A 14868-nucleotide genomic window follows, 5' to 3' on the forward strand; every position below is an offset into this window, starting at 1 on the left:
AGCCTGGTGGGCTTTCTGCCTCCAAAGAAGAGGCAGAGAAGAAGGGTTGATGCCAGCAACTGTTTAACGAAAGCCAGGATGTTGCCCCACTTGCCTCTTCATCCTGGCCTGGCTGGCATGTACTGCAGCCAAGAGAGGAGAGAGTACATCATGGGGTTTGAGGGGATTACAGTGGTAAAATTTAACCACCTCTAAAAACAACCGGAGTGCTGAAAATCCACTGGAAATGCATTGGAACGACATCATATGAAGTGGCTGGAATTTGTAATCTGGGTGTACAGGGAGACAGGCTTAAGGGCTTTCTGTTTATTTTTGACGGGCCTCTGGACAATTAGCTGGGCTCTGATCCCTGGCCCTGAGAGAGCAGGGTCCTGGATGCTCAGAGCAGCAGAGGCAGGGGAGAGAGCTCGGCTGGCAGCCTGGGAGAAGGGGGCCGTAGGTATGTGCCAGTCCCTGTACAATAATAGCCGGTCAGCTGTGTTTATTTAGGTGAGCCAGCTCACTAGATTGTTATGTTAAAAAGAAACTAACAGCAATGTTCACCCGAGCGGTGTCCTGGGTTCCTGTTACAGCCCTTAGCTCCGACTGTCCTCAGTGCTCAAGGTGAAAAGCAGCGGCAGGACCCACAGCAACACTGGGAAACGGAGGTGCAGGTTGTGCATCACTGGAAGTAGCCTGGGCTCAGACCTGGGGACAAAGGCACACTGGTTTGGTGGGTTGGGGTTGTAGGCACCCCAGGGTGACACGCTGCAGGGCTGTGACAGCGGGGAAAGGGCGGGTGCAAAGCCTCACATCCCAGCAAACCTGGTGACGTTTCCTTACCTCTCATGGAGGTGCTTCTGGTCTCATGAGGCAGCAAGGTCAACATTTTAAAAAGCCCACGAGTCGTTCCAAGGCAGAGACGTGGTCACAGGAAGGGTGATTATCCTCAGATCAGCTCAAGGGTGGGCTGTCCTGAAGGGTCTGGTCACAGGCACAAATCAGCAGTTCCCTCTCTTCTTCCCAAAATGAAAATTAGGATGAGCCTTGTTGTAAAAATGCTACACATCTGACTGAATTGCAATTTGTTCTTGCTTCACTGGTTGACAAGGTCCTTTGTCAGATGTCCTGGGCAAGGAAATGAAAAACAGCGTCCTGAAAAACCAGGGATGTTGTTTCAGTTTTGTTTCGTCTTTGTTTTCTTAGGAAGGAAATATAAGGTCAGGATGTATGCCTTGGCTGGTGTTGTAGCTTCCTATTTTTTTTTCTGTATGAGTCTGTATGGCCTGCACTGCTGTGAGGGACTAGCCCAGGCATGGGGCTACCCATTCGGTGTGGGCTGGCCGTTCGAGCTGCTCTGAAGTGCTGCGCTGGGGAAGGGTGCTCAGCTCAGGGAAAGGGGGGACCAGCCGTGCTCCATCTGCTCTCAGAAATGCCATGTGTCTAACTGACCCCATTTGTGTCACCTGTCTTCACTGTCCCCTAGGAATACCTAAGTACCACCCTTGCAGCCCTGCGCTCTAACCAGATCCTTACGCTGAAGGTTTGTGGGGTAATGATCTGACAAGACCCAGTTCTGATGCAAAGGCACGAGGATGCGGATCCAATATTGCACGCTGCCTTCTGAAACAAGCTTGCTGTTGGGACACAGGGGGCAGGGCAGGAGCTGGGTGGAAGAGGCTTCAGGTTTCTTCTCTAAACTCTCCTACCTGCACCTGAATCCATTGCTGGATTCTTGCCTCTGTTTTCAGGACTGCTTCTCTCCATTTTCTTCCTTATCCTTTCCAGCACCCTCCCTCTGCTTCCCTGTAAGCTGCATAATATTTCAGGTACACTTCAGCACTTGAGGAGCCAGGCAAAGCCAGCTCAGCTGTGTCTAGGTCACTGGTGCAGACATGCTTGGCACATATAGCATGAGGGTGTGGGGATTTACAGCAACATCCCCCTTGAGAACATCAGTGCGGTCCTTCCTAAACGCTCTCCTGAGCTACGGGGCCTCCTGCACTGTCTTTTAGAAAGAGAAGGATTTCCTTCAGATAAAATCAGCCTAACTGGTTTTCCAGCAGCACTGCTTTTGTTGTGATAGCTTCTGGCTGTCTGGATCAGTGCATTCAAACACAACTGCCTGATCACAGAGCGGCGATGCTGTAATATCGGTTTGCCACCTCACTTTGCAACAGGACTGGATCCTTGCTTTCTCTGCAAACACAAAGAACGATGTTTAAAGGGATTAAAGTGCACCGCTTGGATGCGTATGGTTACTGTGGTGGGAGACCTATGGGCACACCTCTCAGATCTAAGCGCACAGCTCACGTGGGGAAACGTTGCACACGGGGAGACATTTTTGTGCCTGAGCACGGAAAGCCTCTTTCTCTTCTCCCTGTGTAAATCAAGAGCAGCTTCAATGGAAAACTGATAGGAACAGGAAAGTAGATCAGGCCAGAGGAGCATTCCTGGGCCTGGAGCCGGCACGGTGGGTGCCAGGGTGACAGCAGCATGCATGCAAGTGGAAACTGGATACACCAGAAGGATGAACAAATGCTCCTGAGCTTTAGTGCATTTGATTTCTGTGTGTCCGGGTCAGCTTTGTGCCCTAAGGCAGCATTCCTGGCTATAAGCAGTCAGAGGCTGATGTTACTATTAAACAAGGAAAAGCAATGCACAGGCTCCCAAGGCAATAACCCTGCTCAGGGCTCAGGCACCAAGTCCCGTCAGTCTTGTCCCTTGGCCGCGAGGGTTGTGTCTGCCCAGCTAAATGAACCACACCAGGACCTGTTTGCTGGCCCTGATACCCGCTGCTGTCCCCAGCTAGCCTCTCCCTTCCACAAGCCAAGGAAGGGTGAGGCCTGGAAATACACCGCGTTTCTTGTAAGGGAAGATGGATAGAGCTAGGAAACCGCATGTGGAAAACTTGGAGAAAATTGTCATTGTGATAGTTGCCTCAAATCTGATGAAGAGAAATGAAGAGAAACAGTCCTGTCACTGGAGAGCTGAGCAGAGCCAGTGGGGGGGATGTCTTGCAGTAAATACTGCCTGAGGAGATCAGTGGAGCTGAGACAAAAATCCCCTGGGTAAGTTTTATTTCCAAGCAGAGAAAGTGGTAAAAGCTCTGTGCAGCAGGAGCGTCAGGTTGGCGGGTGGCCACCCTGCACCTGCCAGGGCTGGCACATGGCAAGTCTCCCCGTGAGCAACGCACGGTGCGGAGGAGCTCAGAGGTCTGCCGGCAGGTACCTGTGCTGCGCGCCCTCCGTGCACGGCTCTCACGCGGGGGTTTATTTTCATGGCAATTTCTCTGTTCCCCTCTTCTCTGTTCTCTCCCCTGTCTGCTCTCTGACTCTTGGTGCCCTAACGGCCTCCTTTGCCCTGCGACCTTCTGGTTTGATCTTCTTCAGCTGTTGCCTCTCCTCAATTCAGTGCGGCTGGCTCCACCTCCGGTCATAAAGAGACGCACTTTCCAGGTAGACTTCTCCTCCTTGTTGCCTGTTTCTAAGCTTACCCCGATGCTTGCCATTAATGAGTTGCTACCTGTCTTTCTTCCCCTACAGAGGGGTTTCCAAGAGGTTCGTGCAGAGATGAGGGACTTTCTTTGAAGCGGAGGAAATCTTTGATGTGATAATGTGGCTAAAAAGAAATGCAGTGAAGCCAGTTTTTTAAACTAAAAGAAATGGGCCATGAAACTGTTCTCGGGACTGTTGACAAGCAGTCTCCTACCTTAAGGAGTCAGTTCCTGCATATTCAATCTCCAGAAGAGTTTAAAAACCTCTTGCTGAAATGCAGCTAATGTCTGTGAAATTTAACTGGGATGAATGAATAGGCAAACACTTCTTCTAGGGGCTAGTCTAGTCTGAGACACTTGGGAAAATGTGTTTAAATAAGCTTTTATAATGGTTTCATTAAATTGCATTAAATCTTTGTGTAAACACATTTATTTTGGTTTCCAGGGTCATAATTCATGTTTAGTTTAGTTTAGTTTGGGCATGAATTCATAAAGTGAATTATGGACTTATGAATAGTGAATAAGAGTGTCCATAGTCAGAGTGCATGTAGATTTTAATGAGCCCACTTTAAGCTCCCTTGTTCCATCAATTGGGATTAACTTTCCTGTGTGGACAAACCACTGTAATTACCCTGCTGAAGTGTGCTGGGCACCCTCTATTAAGTGGCTGGGTTTTGTCACCCCGCCCCCCCCCCCGCCTGTCTAAACAGTCAGATGCTAGCAAGGAACTGCAGTCTGCACTGCAGGCCTTTACCAAGAGGTGCCTGGTCTTTGCCCAGGGCTGGCAAAATCCTGACCCTATCGCTTGAGCCCATGGTCTCAGTTCAGTTTCTGTCGATTCAGCATTTGAACCGCACAAACCCCATGGCTTGTGCTGGTTGCCCTTCAGAGCGACAGTCTGGAGAGCCAGGCCAACGACTGACCTCTTGGGAAGGCTCTGAAAGCTGAAGTTCGTATCCAGGATGAAGTGGGAAATTTGAATAGCTGCCTCGCATCCTGTCGTCAGCCAGGGCTGCAAATTCCCTCTGTCCCCAGAGGCTAACTTCACGGAGAATTTTGCCACAATCGGTTTTGGTGTTGCTGTATTCATTCTCTAAGTGCAACAAAGTGTAATCCACTCCTATAGATCTGCCAGCACCAGGCAATTCCAGGAGCCCAATATATGAATACTAAGAAAAAATGTTAGGCTGTGAAATAAATGTTAGCACCAGCGCCTGAGAGAGGAAAATCCTGCTGCTGCTTCTCAGCCCATCAGCAAGAGCTTTTTGCCCAAGGGTTTAGGCTTAGCAGAGACATGGGCTTAGCAGAGACCCGTGTTAGGAGGCTGAACAAGCATTGCATTGCTGGGGCACAATCAGGTGGCTAACTGGTGTTTAAAAGAGCTGAAAAATAGCTCCAGTCAATGGCTAAAGATACAGAATGACATCTGATAAAAATGACACCTGATCTCCAGCTTACTGTATCCACTTACCATCCAGTTAGCTCTGTGGGGGTCTTTTTCTGCTGAGTGCATTAATAAGACTATAATGATGTGGTAGTAACATTTTGCGTCTTTAGGGATCTGCATGGACGGGCACTCAGACAAAGCACGCTCTGTCCAAGGCAGCAAAGCAAAGGCAATGGGAACGGGAGTTTGGGTGAGCTCCTCCTTCCACCCACTCCCTGCGCTGGGGCAGGGCTCCGGCTCTCCCCATCTCCTCATCCCCTGCTGGGGTGCCAGCACCTATTCCCAGCATTGTGCTGCATTTTAGTGCCCTAAATCTGGAGCAGGGACTGGGCTGACAGCAGCTGAGGTGGCAGTAGAGGAGGGAGTGCTAAAGGGAGAGAGGCAAAACCCCCTTTGCTTTCCCGTGCTGCACCCATGGTGGGGGTGCTGTAAGATGCATGCACCCTTTAGTGCACCCGTGATGGGGTGCTGTAAGATGCAATGGGAGGGAAGTCTCTGAAGCTGGGCTGAGAGGTCAGGGCAAGACAAAATCTAGAAATACACTCAGTGTCCTCCAAACCTCTTGTCTTCATTGGATCCGAATTCCCTCCCGAGTTTAAAAGCTACAAGACCGTTTACAGGATGGCTGGATAGCACTGAGTATGTAGGATAGGGTAGCTGAGGAAGGATCCTGCATTCCCTTGCATGGGCCACAGGGTGAGCCCGGATCCACTTACAAGACCGGGAAAAGAGAGGGTACCTCTCCTGCCTGGCCCAGCAGGCTTCCCAGCATGGGCTGCAGGTCGGACGGCGAGGCGGCAGCTCTCTTGAGGAGAAGGGCTGTTGATCCACACATGACTGAGCTTCCCTTGAGCCTGGCCCACGTGTTGGAAATTTTCTTTTAATACAGCTCATGGCAGAAGGGATGAAATTTGCAGCTTATTATTTTCATTTATCATTCTAAATAAAGCAAACATCCCTGTATCTGCATGTTTTACTAAAGGCAGCCAGGATAAACAGCGCACTTGGTAGGAACACATGCAGGGGACAGATTTCATGCATTCTCCTGCACACAAAAGTGCATGAGAGCAGATATAGTTTTACCCAGCAGCAGCATATAAGGCTGTAGAGAGGATAAATGCAGCAGAAACCCAACTGCACACACATTGATTTATAATTGAGAAACAACCATGTTTGATTTCTAGCTTCCCATGGATCCATCCAGGAGAGTTTTTCAAATTTAAATTGGGTTGCTAGCAGTAGGATGTCATGATATTTTATCTAGGGAGGGGGAATGGGAGGGGAGCCCATGAGACTAACACTTAGCATGGGTGCCATGGCGCCTTAGGAGTTTGCTGGATTCATCAATTATAGATCAGCAGTCTGGAATTCAAATGTGGCGTTTCCAACCCACTGTCTCCTCAGCGCCGCTTGGTCCCAAGTCCAGGTCCTTTGGGCCAGATGACATTGCTGAGGCATGAGCCACAGCCACCGAATGGCTACTGAGGGGCCTGCGGAGGAACCGGCTGAAACGGCTTCGTTTCAGAGAGCTTAAAATGGCAGGTGGCTCTGCACGCACTAGCTTGTTAAATCTTACAAAAACAGGCTCTGCCTGGCGTACATAGGCCTGTTTTGGGCGGGCTCCAGAAATGCCATGATGATCGTGTTATTTTCTTTTGGTTTTGTGGCGTTTCTACTTTTGGTCTTTGGCAAAACAGAGGGAGTGTTGTCCAACAAATATAGCATAGGGAAAAAAAAAATAGGCTGAGGTAAGACACTGTGGCTCTGCCTGGAAGTGCCAGTGTGGTCATGGGAGGCTTTGCTTCACATATGACTGTCAAGTGCTTTGGAAAACCTCCTGAGAAGCTCAAGAGATGTTACTCCTTGACATATAAATTGTACTCGACTGACTCAATGAAGAAAAAGATCTCTTTGGACTGCTCAGTCATCTGTAGATCCCTTTTAAAGAGAGCTCTGACAAGGTGGCCTCAGATGTCTTTGCAAGCCGTAGGGTGCTGGCTCCTGTTGCCCAGGCAGCCTGGTCGTCCTCAGTGGGGCTCTCCCTCGCTCTTGGAAACCTCTCCTGGCACTAACCTGGGACTTGCTTCTACCTACTTCTGCTTCAGCCAGGCTGACCTGCCTTGGGCCCCTGGGGTGGGGGTGTGAAGGGTTTGCTCTGCCTGCCGATAACCCTTTGTTTTAACAAACCGCAGGGTGAACAAGGACAAGCGGGAATCCAAGGTCCCCCGGGGCCCCCTGGCCCACCAGGGCCCACTGGACCAGCTGGACCCGAAGGAACCCCAGGACAGCCCGGGCCAATTGGGCCGCCTGTAAGTCCAATTACGAAAAAGCCTTCTGCTTCTTCTTTCCCTAGGGCACAGACAATTTCCTCTGGCCTTTGTTGCCTCTTCTGAAGCCAAGATAGCCACGGACAGGAGATTTGCAGGGGATGCAGATGTGCGGGGAGGAAGAAGTTCCCAGGAAGGAGGGCAAGCGGGAGGGAAGGCGGAGGTGTGCGCCCTGCACTGTTGCTATTTGGACACACACGTGTGAGTGGGTGACACCAGGCCCATTTCTTCCTCCTTAGCCTCTGCAGACAGCCACAGGGAGGAAGTAATACACAGGGTATAATTGTCCTACTCACAGCAGAAACCCGACTGATAAGAATCCCTGCGACCCTTTTGAAGTCCTGCCCCTGTCCTGTTCTCAGGCTGGTAGGAAGCAGCCAATGAGGGTGAAAACAGAAGCACTATTTAAAATAATGCCATTGCTAAATGGCAGGGGACAGGGCGGAGAATCCTGTTAATGTGCCTCTCTCTTTTGCAACAGGGCAGAGTGGGAGAACCGGGGAAGCCTGGCAGAGACGGAAAGGTGGGTACCAGAAACCAGCTCCGTTCCTGGGAGCTACAGGGAGAAACATGACACGCTGGCCCTGCAGCGACTGCAGCATGAAAGGAGTTTCCATCTCCAAGAGTTTTCAAGGCCTGCTAGCAGGACAAGCAAATCTTGTCCCCTGAGGCAAAAGTGCCTCTGCACATGTGATAGAGGGGTTGGGTGTTCTGCCAGCATCCTCATCTTTCTTTGAGCTTTGAGGAGCCAAGGATGCGATGACTGAACATTTGAATTGCCATAAGCAGGCAACACCAAGGGTGACGCAGGCATCAGAGCATATCTACAGTAGTTTTCTCCTTCTGTCTGCTCACATCAGGAAGGCAGGTCCTGCATGGATATTTTGTTTATTTATATTTACATATACACATATCTGGTATGCTTCATGGTTCATATCAGGTAAATTGTTTGGTGATTTCTCATTTAAAAACACAAGTGGTTTGTTTGTTAATATGTTCTCTCCAATTAGCTTGTCAGAGCAAGCTGCAAATGGCTGATTTACTCCAGAGCTGCACACTGGGCTGGGAACAAGTTTCCCAAGCAAAGCCAGAGAAACAGAAAATATTCTGGAGCACAATGCATAAGGCAAAGCAGCTTTTTGGTCTTCAGATTCAGCGAGACCAGGTCTGGGGGGGGTGGAGCACTATGGGCATGAATTTATTTGGGTATATGGGTTAAGATAGTATTCATCTACATGAAGAATAGATTGGGGATGTTTGAGCTCACCAGTGCAAATCATCTCTGTAAAGGGGCATTTCAAACCAAAGCAGTCAGCATCTCCCATCACCCTGCAGTCCATGTAATGTTGTCTACATTTGCCAACTCCAGTGTCTCTTGATTTTTTTTTTACAGGGCTTACCTGGGCCTCCTGGACCAAAGGTGAGACATCCTGCCTCACTTAGAGGTAGCAAGGTGATAAACAGAGGTGGACACTCCTGGCTAGGAGAGATGTGTACATTTTGATGGTTGGAGGAGGGGGAAAGGAGGTTACATCAAATAGCTGAGAAAGATTTCTAACCCTGCTTAGTATTGCCTTTGGGGCCCGGCCCGTGTGCTGACTCATGGGTTTTGTGCAGGCGACACGTCTGAGTTGCATCTTGACTGAGCAAGGCACGCCTCATCAGCCCCTCTTGCAAAATTCTTTGCCACACACAGCTTTATTGGCTTCTTCCATTCTCAAAACATTTACCAGCGCTTCAGGAACTGATTTTGCAATGCTATTGTTAACTCCACCACAGTTTCCCATTTATTCACTTGCCAAAGTGCGGGGGGGGGGGGGGGGGGGGGGGGGGGGTTGTTGTTGTTGTTTTTCAGCTGCAACTGCCCACCCCCATTTGTTTTTATTTGAGATATGTAGCCAGGGTGAGGAGGTAGGAATCGCAGAGCTGGGGCACAGAGCTGGCATGAGTTATCCAGCTGCCTGTGCTTATTGCACCTTTCCTGCTAGGGCTCAGTCCAGTGCAGGTAACAGTGACCCATGGGTCTGAAGGGTCAGGAACTCAGTGGAGTCATTCTGAGCAAAAGGTGGACTTTCCCCATGGAATGCTCTTCCATCCCAGCATTGCCCCAGAGAAAAGGGCAGGCATTTGTCCTTCTCAGGCCAAGCCTCACTTTCTTTTGTTTTTTTTGCCTTTTTCAGGGAGACCCTGGAATTCAGGGATACCCTGGCAGAAAGGTAAGAAGGGGAGCTCCAATATTGTTAAATGAATTAAGGTGCACTGATGCCTTGCAGGATCAGGTCTGCAAATCTGTGGACTCCTCTGGAGCCCTCTGCTGAGCTCTGCTCCTGCTGGACATGGGGATGCGAGAGACCCACAGATCCCCTGGTGTCACCTGTATAAGGAGAGGCTGGACCCAGAGATATCTTTAACTCTCCAGTAGCTATAGTACATATGTCTCCCCACCTGCGTGCCTCTCTACACCCACTTCCAGGCTGAAATATACCTCCTGTGCATCCAGACCTGAACAGGAGGCTGGAAAGGGCCAAATCCCTGGCTATGTATTACTCTCTGGAATAAAGCAGGAAAGAGTCGATCCCGCTCCAGGTTAAAAGGCAGAAGCTGGCAATGCCCAAATATCTTCAGCAGCAGCTAATTAACAGCAGGGTTGTCAAGCCCAGAGGGCGTAATGAAGAGACAGAAAAAGAGACAGAGGAAAGACACAAAGGAAGATCAAAGGGGAGAGAGGGAATGAAGAGATACTGCTAAAGAGATGTCAGCTGGAGAAGGAGAAGGTGAATGTTCCCAGCAGTCAGGAGTCCTGTGTCCCGTGTTATCTCCATGTTGCTTTATGGGTGCTCTGTGAGCAAAATGGCAAGACCTGAATGCTTTTTAATTAGTTCTGTATAAACTGAGAAGTTTTTGTTATGTCAGGAAGTGGAAATTATAGCCCCCATGGACCACAGCCCACTCCTGGAGACAGACGCAATTTATTGCCTCTTCTTCCAGTGAACCGTCGTTTTTTCCATTAAGAGCCCATCCTGTTCTGTGTGCACTGGGTGGGCGGCTCTCAGCACGCAGGAGCGGTGAGGGGGTCCCGGCAACGACCTCGTAGTGAGGGCCTCTCCTACAAGCTCCTTTTACATGAAACAACTTGTCTGGCTAATTTACTTACCAAGAAAAGAGCCTGCACTGATCTCGGAGGAATGAGCCTGAGGTTGTGACCTTTCTCTGGGAAAGGTGGAAGGAATGGATGAAAGTAGGGGAGAAAATCCTCCCTGGTGAGTGGGTCAGGGAAAAGGGAAAAGAGGGCAAAGAGTTGAGCAAAGATGTTAGCTCTGATATGATATAGAATCATGGGACCACTCCCTTCAATCCATATGCTTTGCACCCTGAATATCTTTCTTGATGTGGAATGGTGCTCCTCTCCCAGAGAGACCCAGATGGTAGGTTGGTGTGTGGTGGGCACTTCTGTGCGGGACATCTTTGCTGACCTTTCAGGCAACGCACAGGATCCTTTTCTTGCTGCTCACTGAGTTTGCTTCTTCCTCCCTTTTCTTTCTTCTCTTTCTCAGGGTGAGGTGGGTGAGTCAGGCCTGCCCGGTGCACATGGCCTCCCAGGAGCTACTGGCCCCAAGGTAACCCTTGAACTCAGTCAGTGGGGCCATCTCCCAAGGGCAGATAAGTGGCACCCAAGCCTAGAGACATGCTAAAAGAATACAGAAGGTCAGGGGCTGGAGGCAGTTCTCTAGAGCCTGGTATAAGCCACGTAAACAGAAAAACTCACTCCTCTGTAAAGGGCCTGGGCAAATTTTGGCCAGAGCGATTCCCTGCTGTCCTGAACCAGGGCTGCATACAGCCCTGCCCAGGCCCCCGTTAAAGAATAAAACTGACCTGGCCTTTAGAGGCTTCTGCATTAAGGCTGGGAGAATGAGGATACTCTGGTCCATGAAATGGTTTGATGGTTTTTCTACACCAAAAACATGTAGGAAAGCATTAGTACGGGTGACGTCCAGCATCCACTCCAGCGACGTAAACTGCCTTGTGTTCCCAGGGAGGGGTGGGCTGCAGCCAGCGTTCAGGCTGGTACCATGTTATTGCCATGAGCCAGTTCTCTCTGGAGGCCTGGGGTTGCATTTATTGCACACTCCCTCTTTCAGCTACTTCCTCTTGGGCCCTCGCTGTTACGATTGTACTTCTTGCTTGATTTTTTATGTTCACTGTCCCTCTCTGTTTCCTCTCTCTCTCTCCTTTGCTGGGCAGGGTGAAAAAGGGGATGCTGGCATAAAGGTAGGCATGAGAAATAAGGTTTTCTAACGCAGTAGATCATCTGGGAGATACTGCTCCTTGGGCCGATGGGTTGTAAGAGGAAGTTGGGTCTGAGGCAGCTCTGTGGGGTATTTAATGGAGTACACATCTGTGCTCTGATTAACCACAGGCAGACACTCCAAGCTCAGGCAATAAAAGCAGCCTTCATCCATTTGGTGGAATTCGATTCTTACCAAAGGCATTTCTCTTGACTATGAAGCTTGCTAATGATTTGTTACATCTCTCCATTTGATGGGCTAGATTGGGGTTTCCTCATAAAATCTGGTCAGCTGATGCATCAAATCCACTCAAACTCTGCAACTCAGGCTGAGGTTTGGCACCAGGCTTTTCTGTCTGTTTCTGGACGCTTTTTACAGGCTCATATGGTTTATGCCCAGATGTTATCTATTTGACTGAAATTTACTGTACCCATATATTTAAAGTATATTACTCAATGTAGACTGTGCTTAAAACATTACAACATTGGCAAGTGTTCATGACACTCAGAGCGTACTGTGTCATGCCATACATCTTAAACATCATGAGAAAAGACTAGTCTTGTAATACCTTGAAAGGCACTAACAGTGACACATACATTTCAAGTATTTAGTATGTGGCATGCATCTCATTTATTGTGCAGCATATACACTTTCTATATTTTTTCCATCTGCGTGGATCGCTATTTGAAGGGAGAAAAGGCCCCTTCAGAACTTAACATGGATGTGTTACATTGAGTTTAAAGGAATGTTCTTTGGGAATGCAGGCTCTGGCTTAATAGTTGAATAGAACAGCAGCGATTGTCTTCCTACAAGGAAACAATACCTCCTCAGAAATACTGTGGTGCATGTAAAGTCCAAAGGTTCCCCTGTGTCCATCTTCACATCAGTGTAATTCCATCAAACACAAAGGCATCGATTCTGGTTTGTGCCAATGTAAATGAAAGCAGAATTGCACCCAGAAATAATGTGTTTTGGGGGCTAGGAGTTTGTTTGCTGCTGTCTCAACAGCCAGGTGCTCTCCCATTAAGCTGAACTGGAGGACTGAAGTTAGAGCGTGGCCTGGGAGGGAGGAAAGTCTGGAAGGAGAAGTTGTGTCCCACCCCTGCTTCTACTCCCATGTTTCACCGCTAGCAGACACCTGCTGTGCTTGCACCCATGTACAAGGACTGAACAGCCCTTCATTTGGGCTCTGGCAAAGGGCAAATCTCCAGGTCTTCCAGTGATGTCTTGGGGTCATCCACAGATGAGAGCCTTCCCTGTTCTGTGTTAGAGAGCAATGACTCAGGGCAATCCTGGAGACATGTTCTTGGGCCCTTATTCATCCCACTTTATAACGAGCGGAGATGAAACCCACCGTGCTTTTTGTGGTACTAAATTGCAGCTCCAAAGGAACTTCCCAGTCCCAAAGCGGCCTCCTCTTTCACACACAGACTTTCATTTGTTATTGTCAGGATTACTTTTCTCTCGACTTCCTTTCTTTTTTGCTCAGAGGAATTGAAAGGGAAGTGCAGAGAGAGGTACCCTTAAATCAGCAGCCAGACATCACCCAGTAGCAGCTCCTGAACATCCGACAGCGCATGCATTTGTTGTCTTTGGAAATTGCTTCTTTCTGTCATCCTCCCACCTAGGAGGATTGTTTGGGACTCTGGAAGGCTTTTAACGCTTCCACCTTTGGATCCAATTACCTGGGCTAGATTCTACCTTCTGTTTGTTTTCAGGAGCCCCGGACAAACACTGATTCATAGTTTAGCTGTAGTGACCAATTTTGCTGGCAGTGAAGAACGTTTCAGGCCTGACGAGGCTTACTGGTTTCACACAGACCCCTTGTTCATTTAATAAGCTCTCCCCACCCAGTGACAGATGCAGCACAACATAGATTCTCTCTTAGCTATTTTCTTCTGTGGCCACCATTTGTACTTTGATCATGTCGAGACCTATATCTGTGTCCCATGAAGGCCATTAGAGAGCCAGTGAATGTGATCACCTGGGTCCTTTGAATAAGCATTTGACTCATTGCCTTCCAGCCTAGCCATCACATTCAGCTTTGCTGACATTTTCTTTCTTTCTTTTTTTTTTTTTTTTTTGAAAGGTCCTTAGGATGACGCTTTTTCTCATGCTCTGAGGAAAGAGCAATAAAGAAGCTGTCCACAGCCTTGCTCAATAACCCCCTCATAATCTGCCTTTCACAGCAAGGAGGAGAAAAGGAAGGGTCTCTGTTTTAATTGGCAGCCCATAGTCAGTACTGCTAACGAGCTGATCAGCATGGGGCATGCTCTTCATGATTGGCACCCAGTGGGTATAAAGCTGCTCACACCAGGTGTAGGGGAAGAGAATATGGAGGTCTCCTCTGTGTTGGAGGGGAGAGGTGTACCTTAGCTCTTCTAAAAGAGACTTGGGAGGTATTTCTTAAATCAGCATGAAGCTCAGGAAAGCTGGGAGGTGCTGCTGACCTGGAGCCTGCTGGGGACCTGTGCCAGGCATTTTGCCTTTCATATCCACCTTTGGTGATGTTTCCCAGCTTCTGGCTTGGCTGCAGCATTCCAGTGCTGGCTTTGGTGGGCTCCTGCTGCCTGGCTATGGTACCCTGTGCAGCCCAAAGGGCACTGGGGGATCACAAAGGGATCAGCCCAGTGGGTACTTACTGTATTACAATGGCTTTCAAATACATAAGGATTTAAAGATGTTCTGGACAGTTGTTTTTCCTGCTTATTCTCTGGTTTTGGCTCTGGGGTTTGTTTCTGCTCTTTGATGGTGCAGTGTCATGTTTGTTGCTCCTGCTCTCTAATTAGCTCTAGTGCCTGTGTGATCCTGCCAGTGCCAGTGGGGGCTGTGCAAGCAAGCTGAAGCCATCATCAGAAAATGCAGGGTAGGGTGGTTGCTCTGTAACTTGCCCCCTGTAAGGGGCTACCTTGCTCCATCTCAGTGTGGTGGCTTTGCTTTTGCAGGGCTAAAGAATTAAACAGCTCCTCAGGCAGGCAGTTTCTTCCAGGAAAGTCTCTGGGATGGGGAATTACTTTCAAATGCAGGGCTGCTCTATGGGGGCAGCCTCTGCAAGCAGTGCGGGTGCCTCCCAGCATAAAGCATTGGTCTTCTCTGCTTGGTCTCATTTAAGAAAAGAGAAGAAAAAAAAAAGGCAAAAGGGGGAGCACAGTTGGGAAGGAGGGAGGGAGGGAGAGTGGTCCCCACTTCTCCAGTACAAAGCGTTCATAATTATTGTTTTATTTTTCTCACAGCTGAAAATACCATAGTTAAGTATGCTGCATAGGTTAGGAGGTACCCATGCTGCCTAGGTCATCTATAGTATGGTATTAGACTGTTTTACAAAATACAGTT

At 49.0% G+C, this 14868-nt stretch overlaps 1 protein-coding gene across 1 annotated transcript in view; it reads left to right on the forward strand.

The window, feature by feature from the left end:
• Positions 1 to 14868, forward strand: part of COL13A1 (collagen type XIII alpha 1 chain) — a 62032-nt gene that overhangs the window by 13753 nt on the left and 33411 nt on the right. The window contains exons 11-16 of the mRNA XM_049809995.1: positions 1466 to 1522; positions 7115 to 7231; positions 7731 to 7772; positions 8643 to 8669; positions 9430 to 9465; positions 10804 to 10866. Coding sequence (XP_049665952.1) covers positions 1466 to 1522; positions 7115 to 7231; positions 7731 to 7772; positions 8643 to 8669; positions 9430 to 9465; positions 10804 to 10866 — 342 coding nt within the window. The remainder of the gene's footprint in view (positions 1 to 1465; positions 1523 to 7114; positions 7232 to 7730; positions 7773 to 8642; positions 8670 to 9429; positions 9466 to 10803; positions 10867 to 14868) is intronic.

Source organism: Accipiter gentilis, chromosome 9, assembly GCF_929443795.1.
Source record: "Accipiter gentilis chromosome 9, bAccGen1.1, whole genome shotgun sequence".
In the NCBI taxonomy this organism is placed as follows: Eukaryota; Metazoa; Chordata; class Aves; order Accipitriformes; family Accipitridae; genus Astur; species Astur gentilis.